At 40.5% G+C, this 22,525-nt stretch overlaps 2 protein-coding genes and 1 non-coding gene across 7 annotated transcripts in view; 1 reads left to right on the top strand and 2 right to left on the bottom strand.

Moving 5' to 3' along the window:
• Nucleotides 1-359: 359 nt before the first annotated feature.
• trnam-cau (transfer RNA methionine (anticodon CAU)) lies at nt 360-432 on the bottom strand. The gene has a single exon. It is a non-coding gene; the product is annotated as a tRNA-Met (tRNA).
• Nucleotides 433-1,737: 1,305 nt separating this feature from the next.
• Nucleotides 1,738-11,357, bottom strand: LOC148340478 (N-chimaerin). 3 transcript variants are annotated; one of them, XM_088291908.1, is made up of 15 exons: nt 11,256-11,357; nt 10,866-10,957; nt 8,139-8,177; nt 7,918-7,973; nt 7,120-7,151; nt 6,933-7,046; nt 6,438-6,564; nt 6,184-6,345; nt 5,218-5,295; nt 5,062-5,146; nt 3,916-4,089; nt 3,755-3,832; nt 3,552-3,689; nt 3,376-3,481; nt 1,738-2,546 (listed from the first exon to the last, which is right to left on the bottom strand). In XM_088291908.1, exons 2-15 carry the CDS (start codon nt 10,882-10,884, stop codon nt 2,375-2,377), a joined length of 1,380 nt encoding a protein of 459 aa, XP_088148034.1. In that variant the 5' UTR covers nt 10,885-10,957; nt 11,256-11,357; the 3' UTR covers nt 1,738-2,374. The 3 variants fall into 3 exon arrangements, with proteins under 3 accessions (XP_088148034.1, XP_088148036.1, XP_088148035.1); XM_088291910.1 differs by having other exon boundaries at nt 11,260-11,335; XM_088291909.1 differs by lacking the exon at nt 11,256-11,357 and adding an exon at nt 11,151-11,253.
• Nucleotides 11,358-11,819: 462 nt separating this feature from the next.
• LOC148340477 (FERM, ARHGEF and pleckstrin domain-containing protein 1-like) overlaps nt 11,820-22,525 on the top strand; it is a 42,084-nt gene continuing 31,378 nt past the window's right edge. For all 3 annotated transcript variants that reach the window (XM_088291906.1, XM_088291905.1, XM_088291907.1), the window contains exons 1-2: nt 11,820-12,070; nt 16,858-17,066. In XM_088291906.1, coding sequence (XP_088148032.1) covers nt 16,893-17,066 — 174 coding nt within the window. In that variant the 5' untranslated portion in view covers nt 11,820-12,070; nt 16,858-16,892. The remainder of the gene's footprint in view (nt 12,071-16,857; nt 17,067-22,525) is intronic.

Genomic DNA, 22,525 nt, shown 5'->3' with positions numbered 1-22,525 from the left:
CTACATATTCACTCACGCACTCACACCCACACACACTCATTTGGAAAACAGATAAGCACGAAAAACACCGTATGTATTTTTGAATCTTCGTTTATGCCATATTTCGATATTCATCAGTTGTAAACACTTACAAACGTCAGAACAATACGATGATTTGGTGCTTAGTTCCCACTGTATCATAAAAATATTAAGATTAAAAGTTTATAACTAGAGCCAATGAAAGACTTACTAGGGCAGATTGTCATGAGAAGCGAATACTTATATATATCGTGATGTGAAGCTTCTGGAAAATTTATAAATGAATTTATCTAATAGTAAAAAAAAAAAAAAAATAGACTGCGTCACAAAAAAAATAATACTGCCCCGTGTGAGGCTCGAACTCACGACCTTCAGATTATGAGACTGACGCGCTGCCTACTGCGCCAACGAGGCCATATGAGTGCATTTGGAATTGCCTAAAATGTAGGTTTGTTTAAACTCACTAAGTCGGGAGTGTTAGGAATCTGTTAGGAAGTGCTAGGAATTGGTTATGACTTGGTTCGGAACTGTTAGGATTTGGTTAGGAATCGTTTACAGTCTGATCCTTATTGCCAGAGAAGTTAGGATTTCACCTTCTTCCAAAGCAGCGTTCATTACAGAAACGTTACATTTCTCTCTATCTCCGATTGATTGAGCCCAAGCACCCATTTTACACGACACCGTAAAACTACATTTTCACAAACTGTGTGTGTTTGTACTGAAATAATGATCTTGTCTAAAATTACTCACAAAATGACTAAGTGGGAAACATGGGCCTGTTTCATTAAAAAACAGTAGATATACAGGAAGGTGCGTTTTTTTATTCTGTTGTCTAAATGTAGATATATATTTTACTTATTGTACCAAATATGCCATCTAATGTTCTTCCTGTATGTCACTGGTGTAGATAGCTGAATATAGACGCATTTATAATTAACATTGACAAATTAAGTGCAATTGTATAATTCCATAGCACACACACAGCACAAGGCAAATACGGTATATGCGGCATGGTGCTAAAAGTGATGAAAGCCTGACAAATATACTCAACTCGTGACGTCTATGTCACTGCGTCCACCAATTTAAAGATACAGGAGCTAGGGGGGTCAAACTGCGGTCCTGGAGGACCTGCATGTTTTCCATCACTCCTGGCTGCAACACACCTGATGCAAATGAGCAGGATACTTATCAGGCTTCTCCGGGGCTTGCTGATGAGCTGATCATTTGAATCAGGTGGGTTGCAGCTGGCAGAGATTTAAAGGATGCAGGAAAGCAGCCCTTGAGTACTGGATCTTGACACCCCTGAGCTGCTAGATGGACAGACAAGATAGACTTTCATAGACCTGTGAAGAAAAGAGGACGAGCGCTGTAAAATGAACATCACACTTCTTCTTTAATGGACATATGTAATAATTTAATTCCCCCATGCATACTATACAGAAAATAGTTTACATTAACATCATGACAATGTAAAAAAAAAAATATGATGCTGAAGAAGTGTCACAGATCACGGAAGGCTCATAAGTGGTTTAAGGTTCAGCAGATTGTTGTGGTGTTAGTACATGAAAGAATCCAAAACTAATTATATATATATATATATATATATATATATATATATATATATATATATATATATATATACAAACACGATATGAACCACACAACAAACAAAACAACTTTGATTTGTTAGAAAACGATGTTACGTTATCTTACATCTCTACATTATCAGCCAGTCCAGCAGCCATGTGTATGCTTGTTTTTTTTACAACATATTTTCCTTTAGCTTCATGAAAAGGTTCAAGTAAGAGTTGATTTTTGTCCCTTTCCCCCGACAGAAATGGGGTGGAACTCACTTCTACTGTATGTGGTAGCTGATATGCCAGCACAACCAAAATGCGTCTTGACTTCACTTGGCCCTTTTTCAAATGGCACTACTGTAATAAAAAAAATAATAAACATTGCAAACAAAATCCTTCATGTTACAGTTACTATCGCTTTGTGAGCATTTCGCTCAGTTTTAGCAAGATACAATCATATTTTCTTTTTTGGAAACTGACAAAGTATGTGGTTGTTCTTGTGGCTGCCATGGAAGCTCTGCTGCACCATTTCTTTCAATTTTGGCTCATGATGGCAAGTTTCCAGCTCATTGCAACAAAGCTCAAACACACACAAAAAAAAAAAACAAGACCAGAAATACAACATTCTTTGACTGCTCTGACACTATATGGCTCAGTGTTAGCATTTTTTTGATGACTTCCCTCTAAAAATTCATTCTGCTTCTGGCAAGTGCACTGACAAAACCAGGCATTTGGAACAAGTTGTCCTGCATTGGTTACACATCTGGTTCTGTTGCCTTTCAGAACAACACGTCCTCATTGGTGATAAGCATTTCGACCACCAGCCTTTGGTAGCGGATGTCATTGAGTGCTGTCATGGCATCCAAGTCAGGTGATCTCATTAACGTGGGTCCAAAGACAATTCCAAGATTTTCGCTGGACATGAGGTTCTCTTTCTCGTACTGGGTGACCCTGAGGGAAGAGAAGGACGGGCTCATGTCTTGAAAAAGGCCTTAAAACATACAAGTGCTCCTTTAGCCCTGTTTCTTCCAAGCACCACGGTTTGGTTCAGTTCAGTTTAGCATAGAAATATTTTTGTCTATTTCGATTGCAAAGTGCCCCCATATTATACAACCCATATCGTCGCACATTGCAACAATCACGATCCATGGTACTTTCAGGTAGCAGAAAGTGGTCGACTACAGCTGACTTGAACTGAAAAAAATTACAAAAACTGGTTGGGTTTGGGGTTGCACCACCAGATACGCCAAAAGGCAGGGCTGCACCATATTGAAAAAAACACGATATGCAAGTTGTGATTTAGTATTAGTAATGCTCCTCGATACTGTTCTCCTATTGAATGATGGTGGAATCTGTTTGGTCGAAGCATTCAGTTCGATATGAAACTCATTGGATGTTTGGGATATGCATATTGGACGGGTCTTTATCGCACTAACAATATTTTTAATATATTGTGCAGCCCAACCCCAATTTTTTTTGTCCATGTCTAAAACCAAAATGAATCCAGCAATACCTGGGAGTGACGGGCATGAGTTAAGTGGATGTTATAATGAGTCTTTTCGAGAAGAACACAAGACTCCCTCCACTTACGCAAAAGTTAAATCTTTGTGTTGTTTAGAGGCATTGTGTGTACAAAGGTACCAGGCCATTTATCGCTGGGGTACACCGCAGTACACATAATTATGAGACAACTGTCATCATCTTACTTACTCAAACCGCAGTGGACTTGAGTTGACTGTTCATAATGCTACATAAAAAAAAGATAACCGTAGCTTGCTACCTCTTGAGGTGCGCCATGAGGTACCGCAACGACTCGCAGTGAGCTGGCGGCAGAAGCTTCAAAGCCTCGTGGAGGGATTCCAGGCGCTTTTCTGAGTCCGTGATCTCTGCAATGATCAAATGGAAGAACACCAATAAAGACATTGAACGTGTCATGTAAAACGTCCAAGGACCTACTTGCGGACTCGATGAAGCGTGGGTAGGCATCGTATGTGATGAGGGGAATAGGTAGCTCTCTGAAGTATAGTTTGAGCGCGCCAGTGATGATGTTGATGTCCTCATATACACTTGATGAGATATCCGCCTTCTCGCCATCTGTGGACACAATGCAATTGCGGCTCGTCGCAAGGTTTACTTGAGAGTTTACTCATGATTCTCACCTCTATCAAACGTCAGCTTGACATCTTCAACCAGCTCACTGAAGCCAGATATTCTATACAAACCTTCCGACTGGAGACCTGGAGAGCAGTGGAAGTGCACAGTTAAAAAGAAACTGATCGGTAGCAGCCTTCACCTTTTTTTAGCTCACATCTGCACCCACCTCTTGCTTCAATTTCCTGGATGCACATGTCGACCACCATTGGCCTCTTGGTGTTGTGCGCTTTGACCAGTGTGGTCAGGTCACAGCTGTACACCTTCTTGACGTGACGCAGGTCTGGCTGGCAGTCATTGGGCACAACCTTTGAGCACTGCTTGTGGACATTCAATCCGCAGTCTGACACATACAAGAGGTTTATTTAGTGTATATGTATATCTACTGTATGTGTGAGCGTGTTCTTGTGTGTGCGCACCAGAAGTGGGGGACTCCAGTGACATGACTGGACTTAAGTCAGATTTAAATCGCTTCATTTAGGACTTGTATGGATAAACGTCATGAATGACTCAACCGACTTGGGATTCAACTCAATTCAAACAGCATATGGCTTGAATAGTCTTGCTTGCTTCCATTTGAAAAACAATTGTTGAATTATTCTCAAGATAAAGTGACTTTTGTTTATGATACAGTTTTTCATACAGTAATGGCATAAACCAAATGCAAGCAGATTTTGTCTCTTTTTGATTCAATGAAATAATAATAATAATAATAATATTCCCTTTATTAGTCCCACAATGGGGAAATTCGAGATTTGAACCCAGGCCTCCTGGGGAGACTGGGTCCTGAATGCGGCGCCTTAGACCACTCGGCCATCCTGGCAGCCAATGGACATAGTGCTGCATGTTCTGGTGTATGTGCCAACTGGGGGCGGGAAAACACAGACATTATGGATAAACAGCCTCCTCATTCCTCAATAAGCCTCACTAATATTAGTCATACTTCACAGACGATGGTGTTGCCTCACCATTTGTGTTCAGCTATCAGTTGCTTCAAAGTGTTACAACACATTATATGAGGTTATAAAAAAAAATACAGAGAATACATTTTATAAGTGTGAAAGCATATATTCATATCTGTCCAACATTATGTGCCATTATGCAAATGTATGTAATGACTCAGCAGCATAGTTAGACACGATTTGTGAGTTGCTTATTGATTAAAGTAATGACTTGACTTCTTGGAAATTTAGTTGGGAATCAATTTGACTTGCTTGATTTTTGCCACTGTAACTTGTGACTTGTTTGAAACTTGAAGGTTAACACAAAGTGATTTACTCCGGTGCACACACTGGTGTGCAAACTCGAGTGTTACCTGCACACTTGACTCCTTGAGCGATGAGCCCCCACATGAAGTTGGCGCAGTACTCACACCAGTGAGGCCCACGAAATGTATGAACCTGATGACAGAGCCAAAAGATAAATCAACATTTGACACGCATACACGCACACAGCGACACGCAAATCTCACCTTGAAGTTGTGAACCTTCTCATATTTGGGCACCATGTCACTTTCTCGGAGTGTGGCTCGCCTGACCAGCGACGTGAGCTGTGAAAGGGCAAATGATTTTATTGGCTGCCAGAAGGCGAAGGTAGGAGACGTTGGTTTGGACAGAACCGGCGGGCCTCTGTTGACTCTGGTCTTTGCGACGGGGTCCAGGGCGCTGCCAGCAACTGGCAGATGAAGAAATGAGCCACCACTGCCGCCATCCAAACCAACAGCAGCAGCAAACCATGAACCCTTTTGATGTGCACGTTTCTCATCTCGCCTGCCCGATTGCTTCTTACTTCTCCTAACAACAAGAGTCTTGCCGTTTGACATTATGGGATCTGTAGTTCAAAGCCGTGTTTAAGCCAAAGAGCACATTTGGTAAATGATACAACAAACAGAAACAATTTCCAATCCAAATCCAAAGAAAAGCTGGATTTGAAACGACACGTATGGAGCCCCTAGAGATCAGTGAGACAAATTGGTCTGCATCCTGATGGCGCTGCTCAACAAAAGTCAGCCAAAGAATCACAAAATCTGCTAGAGGATCAGCAAATATATCCAAAACGTCTTCCACATCCTTTAGACTCGACTGGTGTTACATCTCACTCCGCAAGCTCCACATGACTGAGCGTGTGGAAATACGCCACTACACTGAGCAAATGAGAGAGGGAGGGTGAGAGGGAGTGAACAGGTCACATTCAGAGGACAATGAACCAATAAGAGCGCAGTGATTCTTGCAGTCTCTAAATGTTCGAGCAAAATGATCTCTGGAGAGAAAGCCAACGAACTGATTGCTTGTCTTTTTCCATGATATGTCACTATTCTGATTCATCTACAACACAATTAGAAAAGTGTACATTTAGTCAGTGAATTTCATGTTATAATGTGCCATGGGTTAACGGATATGGATGAATTGTGCCGAGAATCGATGCTCATCGTCCTCACCCTCTCCTCAGTGTTGTGGTCATCTTTGATGGGAGCCGGACTATCAGGGGCGTCCATGCTGTGTGGCAAGTGTTTCTTTAGTGTGGGTTCCTGGTTCAGCGTAGTGTAGCCCACATGCTCATAGATCGGGTTTATGGTCATCTTGGCGATGTATTCTGCTGCCTAAATGAAAGTCACAGTTTGAAAAGACTTGAAATGCTTTGGGCTGACAGAAGGACCAGTTAATGAATAATGGCCACAGAGTGAATGTTCACCTTAGTCTCGATGTAAAGCGTGATCAGGCCGTCAGTGACCAGGTCATGGATGGACTCGAACCTCTTCTCTCCGACAAAGTGTTTGCCGTCATGGTAAAGACGGAAATTTCTCGTCTGGCTCCCGAACCTGAATGTTGTAAAAGGAAAACATCTCTTGAATGGTTTTTAATAAGATCAAAACTGTGACACACAAATGCCAAACTGGGACAATACTTTTTCTAGGCCTTAGTGAATCGAGACTTTCAGATCATTAACCCAAAATCAAACCTTTCATTCACAGAGTAGTATTTATGGAAGGTAATTATAACCACGGGGGAGACATGGAAGCGGATGTGTGCAGGTGGAACACAGCTATGAATAGATCATTCTGACCCAAAAACAAGTGGTGCCCCACTTTGGCTGAAGCTCATTCAGACTTGTCATGATGATTCTCATTCACAGATGGAACAGTTGGTGCTAAGTATTACTTAGCACCAGTTATGGAAGTGCACCTACCTCAGTGCCAGTGTGTATGTGCCCGGCTGCCTCTGACTCTCTCGAATGAGGTAGCTGCCTTCGGCCTGACTCAGAAGATGGTCGGCTTCCTCTCTGGAAATCATCCCGTGGTACCTGAACACATCACAAGTCTGCTGTTCACATGACACAATTCTCACAAGGCACACCTGTAAAATTAGCTACTTACTCTCTTCCATAGTATTTGGGTCGATTGTCCACCTGCAGGAGAAATACACATTTTCAACAACCACAAAAAGTTTAGAAGAAGAATTCCACCCACGGGCAAAACTAATATTATTCGTGAGGTGATAACATTTTATTCAGGCCCAGCATGTGGGTTGGCGTACGTGTGGGAGCAGAGAAGAGCTTGTGAGTCAAACTAAGCGCACAACACTGTGTTTTGTTGTCCTCAACAAATCTGATGATGCAAACCAATACATCAGCACACTAGCCAATATTTGTGTGGCGTAGGTTTTGTACAGTCAACAGACTACTCGTTGAGTTTATTTATGGACTATACTGCTCAGCAATCATGTTTAGAACGCTGCATGATGTTGGCGAGATGCTAATACGTGCTTTGGGGTTGGATGAGAAGGCAGAGTCGTGCTCAGCAACTGATGAGTGTGCTGTATGAAATTAGACCTTGACTATAATTGAGTTAAATTGACTTCTCTTTCTGAACGTGCAGCATTAGCAAGTAAGGGAGAAGCAGTAAAGGAAAAGAAAGCCAGGCTACAGCAGGAATTTAAACAACTTTTCAGTCTACACTATCAAAGTGAATGGAGAAGAGGGCATTACTCCACAGCACATGAAGAGGTCCGTGAGCATTTGCAAACACTGCAAAATCCGCTGCTGTGGTGGGCCCACAATTAGGTGGGAGAGGACCAGCACTCGAGCATCACAAAATAATGCAAACATAAGAATGACAACTATGTATTCAAAATCTGTCAACCTATTTGTCAATGTAAAATAATTGAAACCTCACCTCACAAGTGCAGGTCAATCGACGAGGGTGTGGCGCCTCCTGCTGGAGCTGATACACTATTCACAAAACACAAATAAGACCTCAAGTTTTAAGGGGGTTAAAACAATAAATTGTTACATTTTTAGAAGTATAAGAATGGAGACAATCAGAAAAACGATCAATAGTAGGAAATCACATCACATACATGCTAAAAAAAAACACATGACTGATGAAGAACTTACAGTAGGACTTCCATACTGGCGGCCGGTATTCATCATGATCTGAGGGCACAAAAGAAAATGGCTTCTCTTGTTGACTTAAAAGCAATTATTTGTATAAAATACATACATTTGAAGAACATTTGAGAAGACTTGAGACTATGTACAGATAAACAACAAACAAATAAATTCAAAAAATATTTTGTCTCTACTTAAAAACCCTTTAGGCGCCAGAATTGTTTCAATAAAATAATCAGTTTTATATTATGACTTCAAAAGGTTGTCGCATGAAAATGGTTACAAACAAAGACATACTGTCAATGTTGTTTGGTGCAATTTTCCTATTTTGCTTAAAAGGGTTAAACTTTATTACTAAAATAATGCACAATTATCATTTTAAATTTTCACTTTGGCTAAATTCACAGTGCAAGATTTCTTTGCCCTGAAGTGTCACTTTTACAATATGCATCACCGGAACGTAAAGGCTCTAACCCACTGAGCGGCGAAATATTGTGAGTGTTTTCTAAGGCAGTGAATGTTGCATTCACGTCAGTTTGTCAGGGTTCGTTTAATGCTGAAAATGTTCGCAATGGTTTGCCAGCAGTTTTGGTGGTTTTTCTTGTCACGAGGGAATTTTGAACATGTAAAAAAAAAAAATCCTGAAAAAGAAATATCCGGTCAAACGTCTGACAACTATTTACAACCTTGAACAAACCCTGCCGTGGACACGCATTTTTTGACAATCGCCACTAGTTGGAAATGGTCATGCCCAAGTGGGATTGAATATGCTCTGATAGGAGAAATATGCTGGATGCAGACAAAAAGATGCTATGGATCAGTTATCTGGCAATGTGAATGCAGTGTAAAGGCACAGATGGGATAACGCCAGGGTTTTCCCCAGTGCAGTATGAGCATGGCAGGCCGCCAGGATTTTCTTTCTAGGTGATGTTTTTAATAATTATAATATCAATATCCAAAACATAATCACGTGAAAATGGCCATTAGCACTAAAATGTTTGGGGCACTGAGTTTAAATGCCAATATATTTTTTTTTTAACAGTAAAATTAGTAAGATTATGATAAATTGTTCAGGAAGGAAAGAGGTAAGGAAGGAAATAAAAGCCATAATTTTACTCTGCCACTACAGATAGTACTGTTTGGGGTATGTGTTAATATTTGTTGAAAAGAATTTAACAGAGCCTAGTATTATTTATTTAATTATATTTTTATACACCGCCCCAAGATATTTTGTTGTTCTACATTTCAATGCAAATGTTCCCATACCCTTAATAATTGAAAGATAATTGGACATAAACAGGATTTTTGCTAATCTGTATACAGGTGTGTTTAAAGAAGAACAACAAACAAATTATACTATTGTTTATGGTGATAGTTTCGGGGTAAATATATAATCTGCAGATAATTGTTATCGCGGTTACTACACACTTACCTATGGCGTATACACAAACCAGGCTGCAGGACTGATTACAAAATGTGGAAATCTCATTCCATTTTTTTTCTTTCTTTCTTTCTTTCTGCTGCGATGAAATATCCAAACGGTGACACTTGTGCGAAAAAAACATGCACTGTATATTTAGCCTTGGGAATTCCATTGCTTTTAATTTAAATTACACTTCTGTAGTTATTTTCAAAATAAAATACAGTACAATTAGTAAGAAGATACATTGTGTGATGACAGTTATTTTTTTCCTGTCTGTGGTGCTCTGTTGTCAAAAAAAATATACAATCTTTCCCTGGAAAAGTTTCTTTCACCTCTCTGAAATAGGAGGCTGATAGTTGGACCTGGTGAAAAAAGTAAGACTCAACACATCGCTGATGTTAACTGAAGGGATGTTTGAAGTTTTCAAACTTTTAGCAAAATGTAAATGTCGCCTCACATCACTACTCACCAACCCGCCACCCCATCCCACTTGAATCTCTGACCAAAGCCACTCCTCTCACTCACTAGAATGCGCTCAAGATGTCGAGATGTTGCACCATATGTCTCCAGAGTCTCTTGTTGGCAATTGTCAAGGCTCGGTAGGTTTTAAAATAACAATTAATGAAATACAAATTGAGGTTCCAGATGGTCTCTACTGTCAGATCATATTGACAGTTTTTTGCCATAAGGTGTTTTTTTTTTTTTTTTATTGCAAACACCTCTTGAAAACAACAAACTATCCATGTAACAAGATTTATACCGTCTTTCTCTCAGACATATTAAAATTTGTATGGGTTGTGGTGTGAATGTGAATGACTGTTCATTTATGTGTGCCCTGCGAGTGGCTGGCAGCCAGTTCAGGGTGTAACCCGCCTACTACCCAAAGACAGGATAAACGGATCGGACAATGGATGGATGGATGATTTCTTTCTTTGCGGTCCTATACAAAGAACCCTAAAAATAATCGCATCAAAAACTATTGCCAAATTACCATTAGGGGTACTTTTTGATTCAAACCCTGCAGTCAATCAAATTGCACTAACAGATACAGTTCTAGTGTAAAAGATATTACAATGAGTTAATTTAAAAATCAGATTTAGTAGTTACCATATCACGCCGATTTGACGAGGTTAAGCACTTGCCCGTCGTGACGTGTTCAAAACCCAACAAAACTACGGGTTTCCTACGAGTTTTATGTACATGACAGGGAGACAACAAATAGTGTATGCATTTCTCAGGCGTGTAATGAACACAAATGACGAGACAATTAATGCACTCGCATTAACAATGGTAAACCCGATACTACTTACCAAACACATTTAGGGCCATCGTGATTCTGCAATTAGATGACGATGATGGTGAACAATAGAAAAATTACATCCAAATTCCTACGCTCACGACCCTGCAAGAAATATTAAAAACAAGCACAAGTAACGACCAGATGCATATGAATTGCTTGAGACGCGGCTTGCTAAACATCAAATGAACCAGCAGCATCTCAGATTGTGCAATAAGCTAACATTAGCAGGTATATTGCTTCACATGACATTCTAAATCGCAATTCGGTACAATAAAAGGGAAAAAAAACATTGTACATTGTTATTGTGTTAAACCAGGAGAATGCGACTGCTAAATGTGAAACCAATACACCGGGTGTGTGAATGCAGCGGCTAGCTAATTAAACAAGGTAGAGTACTCACACACTTGCATCAATTCAACAATGTGGTCGCCATCTTGCTTTGTCACGTGAACAGTCTCGCCCTCTCCTGCTGTCTGTGGTAACCATGGCAACGGACCTTGACCATAGGTTGTAGAAAAACAATATATCCCATGATGCATTACGCCATTTCATGGGTTGTGGCGCGAAGATATCACGTCACCTCACATCACATAACGGATGGACAAGTTTTTTTTTTTTATTAATTTTGTAAAGTACAAAACAATATTTTTGTACAATGTATTCACTTTTTCAATATTTTTTAAGGAAGGTTGATTAGAGCCTTCGTAATTTCGTGATAGCAATGGCGTAATTAACGGTGCACTCATGCATCGTTGGAAAATAATATTTATTTGACATAAAAATGATTAAAACAAATACAAATCTCAATGTAGCGATTATGGAGCAGGAATTGTTAAAATATTCAGAAAACAGCCTACGTTTTATGGTTTGTATGGCGGATATTTGCCGGTGAATGCGTTTTCTTGCTTGTCAGACCTCTGTATATTAATTTCCTCCAGAAGATGGCGATACAGAGCCACTGCACGAGCGTGGCCGGAGTCCCACCGGGCGGCTTCGGGAGGCGGCGCGCTGCTCCTTATTGTTCCCGAAGAAAGATCGGTTAGCTTCGCGCACGTTTTACAGCATTTGTCCAAATGGCTGCTGCGCAGAGCCAGCGTCCCACCTGAGAGCAAGGCTTCACAGCGGGTAACGCAACCGACCGAGCGACCGGCCGGCTGCCGCTCGGTGCCGGATATACCGACAAAGCCGACGGAGCACTCGGGCCAGAGGAGCGGGGTGAGGAAATCATTCTATCCGGATTATGCCGCCAGGTTACACGTAGGCTCTTGGCGGAGACTTGTGTTGCACGCGATTAGACTACTTGTGGATGAACGAATGAGAAACTGAGTGTGTTTTTTACGTTTTTGATGACCCAGCAATTTGGGTAATAATTTGCATCAAGTCTGGTCATTAACCGAACCCGCAGAGCTCGGGAAGGACTAGACCGGCAGATCTTATTTCGTTGTACTTACTGTACAATGAGTTTGCTTCATGGTGTTTCACTTGAGTGCCTTCATCATTTTACATCTTTTTCCTCTCAGCTTTGTCCTCAAAAAGACAGAAGGACATCTTGGTGATTTAGTTTCCATTGTTGCCCTGCAAAGAGGCTTGTCATTGTCAAAATGTCAGCATCAATATTGATTAACTCGCCGCAATCCTTAGCCTACTGACATCTTTACAAGGGGCTAAGGATTACTCTGCTAACCTACATCTTGGCCTTTCACTCTACCAGCAAACAAGCATATTTCTATATGCCCTATTCAGTACTGAATTCCATTGCACTGTCTTCTTTATTTATCTAATTTATATATTTGTCTGTATTATTGTTGTATTGCACTGGAGAGGGGAGCCCTCTAATCTCGTTGCACACTTGAGTACAATGACAATAAAGGGATTTCTATTTCTATTTCTATTTCTATAATGACAATGTACAGCAGGAGCGCTGTCAAAACTTTTTCCTCCGAGGGCCTCATACTGAAAAATGGAAGGATGCAAGGACCACTTTGGCTATCATCAACTTTATTGCTTATTTTATCGCTAACACACAATGCAAAAATGCCACAGGCAGGCTTACAAATAGCATTAGTGTTGTGGCGTTTATAACTTTTCATGCAATAAGTTTTTGAACACAAACAGTGGTGTTAGTTGACAGACAATTAGGGATGTCCCGATCCCAATCACGTGATTAGAAAAAGGGCCCAATCACGTCATTATCACCTCATAGTACAAAGGGGGGCGTAATATCTTTATATTTGCTTATTTTATTTTTGATTTTTAATGGTAACAAAACAACAAAATACTCCGGAGGTACACAGATTTTGCCAGAAGACACATTTTATAGTACGCAACATTGCAACACAGCCGGAAACACAGAAGTAAACACACTTGGTGGGGGAACATTCTGGTAGTTTTCACAGGAAGCGAACATGAAGCTAGTGCCAGGTCATGTAACATTGGTATTATCTGTAGTATGTAGATGTTTGAATGTGGAAAGTGGAGACAGTGCAACTGCGACGGCATCAGCTAGCAAATGTCACATGACCAAACTCAGAAAACACGTGATCTATGATTGGTCATTACTTGACGGTATTGGCATTCTTCCAAGTCAAGTGACTTAGACTTGGGTCTAAAAAATGTGAATGGAACATACCCATCCCCAGGCATGTCTTCTTTATCCTCTGCTAAAACCAACTAATGTTACTCCCAGGTGGCCAAGATGATGTATTAGGTGCACATTGATCGGCAGATCAATAATAAATGAATGCGCAATTGCGCATGTAGAAAGTACATCCTGCTTATACTCCCGGAATGGTCTATGCACGCCTCATGAGTGTAAAAACATTTTGGGTTACATATAACAGATGCCACCATGCTGTAAAGCTTACTTTGTGTACCTTCTAATAAGATTATAATGCAAATTTGCACCCGGACGCGCACACCAACTCAAAACATTTTCCACGCCGACACATTTCACACACACCCAACCCCAACTTTTGTGGCAAATGTTATTTTTAGAATAGGTCACTGTTTATTATATTAATTTTCGAAAAAAAGTCATTTTGGGTTCAGCTAATACGAAATCTTTTCCACTTCACTGATCTCATGAGGGGCCTTATGTTGTTGTTTGTTGGCCCTCTTTTCCAGGTTGAGGTCAGAGGGGGCATCACCTCTGATCTCAGACCTCTTTCACACAATGAACCTCCTGGTCTTGCACCTTCACAATTTCGCCCTGCCTTTTTGTTTGTTGCACAGTCAAAATCCTTATTTTAAGGCATGATGCAGGCGTGACTGCAGGTGGAAGCATGATGAGTTCCATTCATTTATCCCATTATCAAAGTTAAGAGTGCTTGGCCCTGGATGTATTTGTGCCTCTTTGTGGATATTTTTTATTGGTGTCATTCAACTTACATCATAAAGAACGTGTGCCAATACGCACAGTGGAAGTGCCGTCGCTTTATCTGGTCAAATGCAACTTTCCGCTTCACATTCTGTTTTTGTGGCTCCCAAGTCGAGCCTCCCACAGAATTGCATGGGATCCCCAGCACTTGGCTTTGACTCCCAAAAACCCCTGGGAAATGTTCTACTAAGCACCAGTTCAAAGGCTGTGCGAGCGTCCCTCCTCGTGAAAGCGTCGCTGTTAGATGCTCCCACAGTGGTTTCCTTTGTGCCCATGTGACTAGTTTGCTCAGTATTCCCCTTTCGCCTCTTACCACCTCCCCGTTTCCTCTCTTCACTCAACCCGCCGATCCGAGAAATAGGTCAAAGTAACAACGAGTGTGTGTCATCCTCAATATTGGTGAAGGTTTTTTTTTCTCTTTATTACCGCCATAGAGGGGATCCTGACTGAAACAGGATCTGAATCTGTCTAGCATGCCGCTTGCAGAAATCCTGTTTCTGTAGACTTGCTGTTTAGGTGTATTAAGAGTAAATTGTCACATGGTCAAGCGGGGCTATTAATTGGTTGTGATTTGATGCGTCTTTTCCTTTGAAAGATTACAGAGAACGAGACCAGGACCAACAATTGTTTTTATGTTTAGCAGAGTATTTTTTTTTAACTGCAATTTGGAGACCTTTAGTCTAAATGAAGAATCAAACTGTGAGGAAGTGGCCGACATTGTGTAATAAGTATGTGGATAAAATTGTTGGTACCACTTTATTACTGAATGAAAAATTCACTGAAATAAGTTGAAACTGATGAGACTAAATTGTTGAAATGTATTAAGCAACATTGCTTCTGGGACACTATTATTGTGACTGTTGTTTTTTTTTTAAAAGAAAATGTTACCAAATTCACTTATGCTTTGCGTTTGAAAAAAAGAACACTGTATGCACCGTGAAACAAACAGAAAGCTCAGTTATGTTCTGGGGCTACTCTGCTAAATCTGGCACAGGATGTCTTGAATCTATTCTTGTTGCCGTGAATTCTCAAGACTATCAAGTATCACGACATTCTGGGGTGAAATATACTGCCCAATGTCAGAAAGCTTAGTCGCACTTTCAAGTCTTGTGTCTTGCACAGGATCAAGAATCAAACTTGGCTCATACAAAACAACACTAGACTAATATGAAGAGTCCTGATAAAAATACTTTTGGACATTTGTGAAAGAAGCCAAAACAGACTGACTGGAGAAGTCATCCTTTAAATGGGAGAAGGTTGCATTACTTTTCTGAATAGTGGGCAATACTTGTCATGACACGCTCAATGTTTCATTGGAGTTTACAGAAATTGTCAGATTGTATTTTCCCTCCAAAGATTGTGCAATAAATTATTAAGTGGCTTTTTTGGGGATATTTCTTTTCACCACAACAATAAAACTATGCCTGATAATTATTGGTTATATTTCAGTCCATTCTTATTCATTGTTACATTTATCCGTTTCAAGTTATCTTAGTGACCATGGTGGCTTTGTCTTTCATTGAGAGGCGGTACCAACAATTTTGTCTGCATGTGTACCTTGAAGGTCACACCAGTCCCTTGAGTTCCATTTCCAGTGGGTTTACTGTTTGCGGTTTTGCAAACATCAGGCATAAGCAAAGGGACTTCACCAAAAGTACCAAACGTAAATATTTACAAGAGTCGGTTCATTTCAGACTCATGGGAACGGCTGTGTGTTGAACGTTAGCACAGAAAGGCTTGCAGCTTATGACCTTTTAATCAATATGATATGTAAATGTATTTTCTTCCAACACTAAAACAGATTGATTTGTCAGGGCAGTTTATTAAAGTGAGTTTGTGTTCTCCCTGTCAGCATGTCACCAAATGGAACCTTGGACGATTAGGAAGCGCTTTTCATTTCTTCAACCAATCAATGTCCGAAAATGTGTGTGTGTGTGTGTGTGTTGTCGGAATTGTCTTCTAAAACATTCCTCAGACGTGATGTCACTGACCGTCTGAGAGGATATTTATTGTCTGAGGCGGAGGTTTATCGTGTGTGGGGGATGCTGAAAGATTCGTGTGCTGCTGTATGCGTGTTGGGGGGTTGTGTCTCTGTGTGTTCTCAGACCGTGTCTCATCTGCCCTACTTGTGAAGCTTTGACAAGTCTGGACGGGTCGCTTTGTAGGAAAACATCATAAATCCCACCTGCATGTGTCTCACCTCTGTTATATGCACATGCCATCGGTCCAACCATTAAACAAACCTGCCGGTGAATTTGATATGGCATACTTCATTTTGTTTCCCTCATCGCTACATTGCCACCATAGAATACAAGATCATGATAAGGCGTCGTTCATTATACATTTCAATCCTTCATTTCCAGCAGTTTAATATTCATGCTGCTTGTTGTAAAATGCATGTTTTTACACAGCCACAAAAGGCAGTAAAGTAATATAATGCAATATAGGCTGAGGGCCCGTGTAAAAGCTTGGCTGTTTCAGGAAATGCCCTAGTGGAATGTGCCTGCAGAATTTAAAAATACTCAAATGGCTCACTGAAGAGGTCGCAGCTGGTTTAATTTGGAAAAACAGACACAGTCTGCCAGCCATTTGGAGAAGAATAACAGCCCTTCTTCTCTTTCTCCAGCAGACGGGAAGAGATCGAGAGCAGCAGCGGCCACCATGGTTGAACCAGCTGACAGACCATCCACGGCCGGCCAGAGGCTGGGCGCTCCCGAAAGCTTTGGGGTGTCCACGCTGGAGCCTGGTTTACGTCCACCTGCACAGGCACCAGGAAGAAAAGTCTCCATCAGGGTGCAGATGTTGGATGACACACAGGAAGTCTTCCAGATATCAGTGAGTGAAGTCTGTGGTATTCGTGAATTAGTCTCGAGTGAGACTTGTGTCTGCCGGCACCTGTCTGATACGTCCTATTGTCTGTTAGTTATGTGTTTTGGGCCGCAGCAGTTTCTGCTTCTCTTTTTGTGTGTCTTTCTTTCCGGCATTGTCTTTTTGCGCCAGATTATAGCTTTGTCGCTAATTCCCAAGTGGCGCTTTTGGCAAGAAAGAAAATTAAGGAAAGAGTAGAAAAGTCTAAGCCAGGGGTGTCAAATTCCAGTCCTCCAGGACCGGTGTCTTGCATGTTTTCCATCTCCCCCGGCTGCAACACAGCTGATTTAAATGAGCAGGATTCTTATCAGGCTTCATCAGTGCTTGCTGATGAGCTGATCTTTTGAATCAGGTGGGTTGCAGCCGGGAGAGATTGAAAGCATGCAGGAAAGCGGCCCTCGAGGACTGGATCCTGACACCCCTGGTCTAAACCGTATATGCCAGAGGTATTCAATTAAAAGTCACAGAGGTCCACGACGAAAATTTCTTCCAATTAAAAGGTCCAACCCAAAGTCCGACTTCCCTTAATGTCTAGCCTATGTTCACATTTTTATATAGTTTCAATATTTTGTCATTTTCAACAGAGCGCACTTATATACGAAATATTTAGCAATGTTCCCATTAAACACCTTTGCCAGTCAAACAAATATAAGGCGTTTATTTCACATTCAAGAAAATGTGGCTCCAGGAACTTAAGGGTGCCACTTTTAGAAAAAATAGTAAAATATCTCCTGCGGAAATATATGAAGTGCTAAGCATTGAGTTAACATCTTTTGCCTTTTTTTCTTAAATCAAAGAGTCATCAGCCTAAAAAAAAACGGAAAGCCTAATTATTCAAGTAAACCAGGTCAACATGTTCAGTACACAATCAATAAAAATGGCTGTCCTCATGAAAAACTAATTCAAAATGAGCTTTGACACCAGCTTTTCTTTTGAATTTTTTTTTAAACTTCTCTTAATGAGAAAAATTAGTTTGTGACTGCCCTGCCAGTGACTTAAATCTGGGTTGGAACGGATTCAGGGCCATTGGGATTTGGTAGATTATTTCATGCATCTGGGCTTTGTGTTTTTCTTTAAATAATGTTTGTGCAACCGCATTTAAGCACTCCTTCACAACTTCCCCATCACTGAATGTTTTTTTATGTTTCCCCAATATCCATGATACTTTTAGTGAACATTCGTTGGCATGTCGCTGGGCTGTAAACGGAAATGTAAACATCTGTTATACTGCACTCGAAGTTCGATGTTTTTGCGTGCGCTCACCTCAAACTTCAGCGGATAACTTTGCACAAAAGGGCGGTGCTTTGTTTCGTAGTGGCGCTTCGAAATGTTGCAACGGTTCCGGGGAATATGATGCACACTGGTTTAGAATCGGCTGCAGCCAGAACGAAACAAAATTTCTCCGTCCATTCATTTAAAACAAGACGCATCGACCTCGCTAACTTTTTAGCATGGCATACTGTCAGCAGCACTCTCTTCCGGTCTGTTGCGCAATTGGCAGTGGATCGTAAACAAAAGATTTGATTGGCTCAAATCAGTGACGCCTTTTCCGTATTCACTAGCATTGCAGCGCCAATGTTTGCGAATGCGCCCTGAAAAAAATCTGGCATTTGGTGATGCCTGGTATATGCAAATAAATGACATGAGTGACATATGTAGTAAAGAAAGTGCATCACTAAAATGGTATGTACGCAAATATACCCATGTGAATTAAATTGCACACACCTATACAGTGGTGCCTAGAGAAACTGTTTTTTTTTTGTTGTCGTTGTTTGCTTTGGCTTGCAAGCAAAATTTCAGATACGGAACTTTTCAGTTCATTTCAAATTAATTTGTATTTAATGCACCCCTGTATTCTATTACTAACATAACTGAATTACATACTGTATATGAAGCTATAACCACATGAATTGCTTTACTCACTACAATATTTATATTAGTCACATAGTATACTTCAAGTTACTATACACAGATGAACTGCATAACTCTCTCACATCTGTTCTATTGTAAAATCCAGTTGAAACAATTCAATCTGACATAATGCTTTTTAGTGAAAAGGCGCCTCAGAGAGGCTGCCAGGAGGTATAATAATGACATTTACTCAGAGATACAGCCTGGCATTTATTTATATTCAGGAAATTCCGCCACTGAATTGTGTCATTCAAATGCCGAGTGGTGCTATACAATCGTAGAGGCATCAGTCATTGGCATTTCGAAGCTTGGTTGTGTCTGTGGTGGGGGAAAAAAGTGTCTCACTGACAGGAAGCAAAGGAAAAACTTCAACTGCTTATTATCACTGACTCTGCGAAAACAAGGGAGCCATTGTCTCACCTAATCACGTCCTCTGTCGTGTTTGCGCAGTTGTCCCACCTAACGTGTGAATGGAAAGATAAGCGGCTCACACTGATGTTTGAAGAAATGTAGATCTATGTTTTGGACATGCGGGAATTCATCGGAAAGGATATTTCTGCTTTTAATGAAATCAGTTGGGAATGTGCGCTCGGACGCACACTCCTGACAGAGAATGGTATTCATTGTGGGAGGCACATTACTTGAAATCCGATTTAGCTTTTTTGCAATGACAGGACATTCCGGATAATTAGTGATACTGAACATGTATACCCATTTGCTAATTTGCACTCACACACAACGTTGCAGACATTTGCACCATCTTCATCTTCCCTGGGGAGGAGTGAAGTCTATCGCTTTGTGAAATGCCCCGCCCCCCCCCAGCCTCAGAGAGCCCCGGATCAGCTGATGCATGTGTAGTAAAAATGCACATATAGAACCACAACTCCTGATTTGTAAAACAATAGTGTCCGTTCCCAACCATCAGTCTCTAATTAGTCAATAATTTCTCCTCATCCGGCAAGCTTACTTGACCTTAATCCCCATAAGACGCTCCAGTCCGTCCTCATCATGACTGACATCTTTGGTGGACGCCAGCGGCTTTAAAGACCAATGCGGGCGTGCGTGTTCAGGCGCAACAAGATTACTGTGTGAGGTTTTTGTTGCATGATTGGATTGTGGCTTTATGATCTGTGTGTGTGAGATGGGTGGAGTGAAAGAGATCAAATCATGATAGGTGACAAGGGAGAGGATTAAGGGAGACGAGTTTATCATACACAACATCACTGCACCTCACTCGCTGTCTCCCGAGAGCGAAGATGTTTGACTCCCCAGTAACTGTAGATTATTTCATTCAAGTAAACAATACAATCAGCGTTCGGCTTTAGGGAAGCGGAGTCTCAAACCTTTTGGGTCCATGGTAACCGCCCTCCCCTACTCCCTAATAAAAGTCCAAATAAAATAAATTCCTTTTTTTGGGCGTATGAGACTAAAGTGTTATTGCACATATACTACAGTTAGTGGTGGTGGGGCTTTCATTTATTTATATATTTTGATTTCTGGCAAATGGATGCTCTTCAGATCTATTCTGTGACAGATTTAAGAAACATGTTAATAAAGTTACTCATTATTGTAAGTTTGGAAATTGTTCAGATACACAAACTAATTAAAAAGCACTGTAACTAAGTGAAGGTTTAACAATGCAAGAAAGTAAGCAATACAGCATTTACGATCGCAAAAGTCATTCAGCCCAAGAAGAAAGTCATATTTCATCAAGTGAATATCTAAACTTCAATGTTGTTCTCATAATATTGAACCACAAAAACATGGTGTGATTGTCAAAAAAGAAGCAGATTGCCACAATCCGAGGAAATGGGCGAGAAAAATAAAGAAGAGAGTATGGATATTCTGAAAGGCTTTTGGCAATGACTGCACCCACATGTTTTGGCGACTCAGATTATCCACAATTTCCTTTCTAGCCACTGGTGCACAAGTGTAAATATAGTTAGGATAATAATAATGATAATATATACTTGGATATCGTTGCTGTCCTGTGAAAAACACTTTCCTCCATTTCTTTTCAGATTTTTAAAAAAAAATTTTCATGTGAATGGATTTTCTGTTACCAACATCTCATTAACGTGAAAATATTTTTTTAAAAATGACAAGATTGGACATGTGTGTCTTTCACAGCGACAATATACGAACTCTATTGGTATGACTTATTCTGGAAAAGATGCAATTGTTGCCATTGTTAAGCAAACCAATAAGTCTTACGTTTGTTTTTCTCTAAAAGATGGGACTGTATTTCTGCAATAAGATGATTTTAGTTTTTTTAAAAAGAGTTAACTATGCAGGGATGTCATATATATAGATGTATTGGTCCCCATAAATTATTCAACATAACTATTGAAAATTATTTTGCAGACCCCAAGCTACAGCTTTAGACGCCATTTTAAAATCTACTGGTTTCAAGTCATACTGTTAATAAATAACGTACGTTTTAGCAAATGCAGCATATACCACTACCAGTCTGGCCTTTTGTGGCTATTTCCCATACCAATTGATCACATGGAAGCAGCATGCCAGCATCCCACACACAAATGATTCTGTGTTATGCAATAGTCAGCATTGCCTGCCTCATTCCTGTGGTTGGAGACTTCCGTTAAAGCAGAGCACGGAATAGCAATCCTGTCTGTGACAGCTTCCATTTATCCGATGCGTTTTGCCCAAAGAGCCACGTGGACGTATCGGGACGTGCTGGGTTTAAAGACAGAATGAGCTGTTCCCCAAAAGCACGGACATGGTGAGAGCAATGAATGTGTGATTGACTCAGGGCGCCAGAGATGGTTTCTGAGTGAAAGGGAGCAGGATGGGGCCCAGCAGAGGAACCTGAGTGCTGTTCCGCTCGCTGCCACGGAGTAACAGAGCGATTTCACTCAAAGTGCAAGGGCATTCAGCACACGCATCCGTCCCCCATGGAGGTGGTCCACCATGCTCCCAGCACACTCTGTCCAGTCTGCAAGGCTGCAGATGGGATGCTTGTTGTTTTTGTTAATGATGTGAATGATATCCCCCAGTGAGGAGGCACTTCGGGCCAACTTCATTTAATTACCGTCATAATGGAAGGTTATATGCTGAAGCTCAAACATATCAGTCAAAACAAGAAAAGGGTGGGCAAGCCTTTTAGTCAAGGGCCACATTGAATTTTTTTATTATACAATACAATACAATACAACTTTATTCGTATAGCTCATTTCTCAACAGCTGAAGCTGTAAAATATCTTATTCTTATCTATCTTTTTTTTAAAAAATGGTTAGATGGGCCATCATTGGTCTGTTGAGTAAGTTGGCAGGAAAAAAAGTTAAATTGTACTAAATTGTTCATTTTAATGATAAAATAATGATAATAATAAGAATGCGTGCTCATTTTAGAATTGGATTGTTCATAATTAAATTATTATTATGATTATGGAATGAAATCAAAGTAAAATAGTTAAGCACTATCTTGGTAATTTGTGGATTTCTTTTAATATTAATAATGTATTAATTCGTGCTATTTTTATTTTATTCTTCGT

The sequence above is a fragment of the Idiotropiscis lumnitzeri genome, chromosome 3, assembly GCF_059441095.1.
Source record: "Idiotropiscis lumnitzeri isolate Australia: NSW breed Sydney's pygmy pipehorse chromosome 3, RoL_Ilum_1.0, whole genome shotgun sequence".
In the NCBI taxonomy this organism is placed as follows: Eukaryota; Metazoa; Chordata; class Actinopteri; order Syngnathiformes; family Syngnathidae; genus Idiotropiscis; species Idiotropiscis lumnitzeri.
This window is presented reverse-complemented; position numbering and strand designations above follow the sequence as displayed.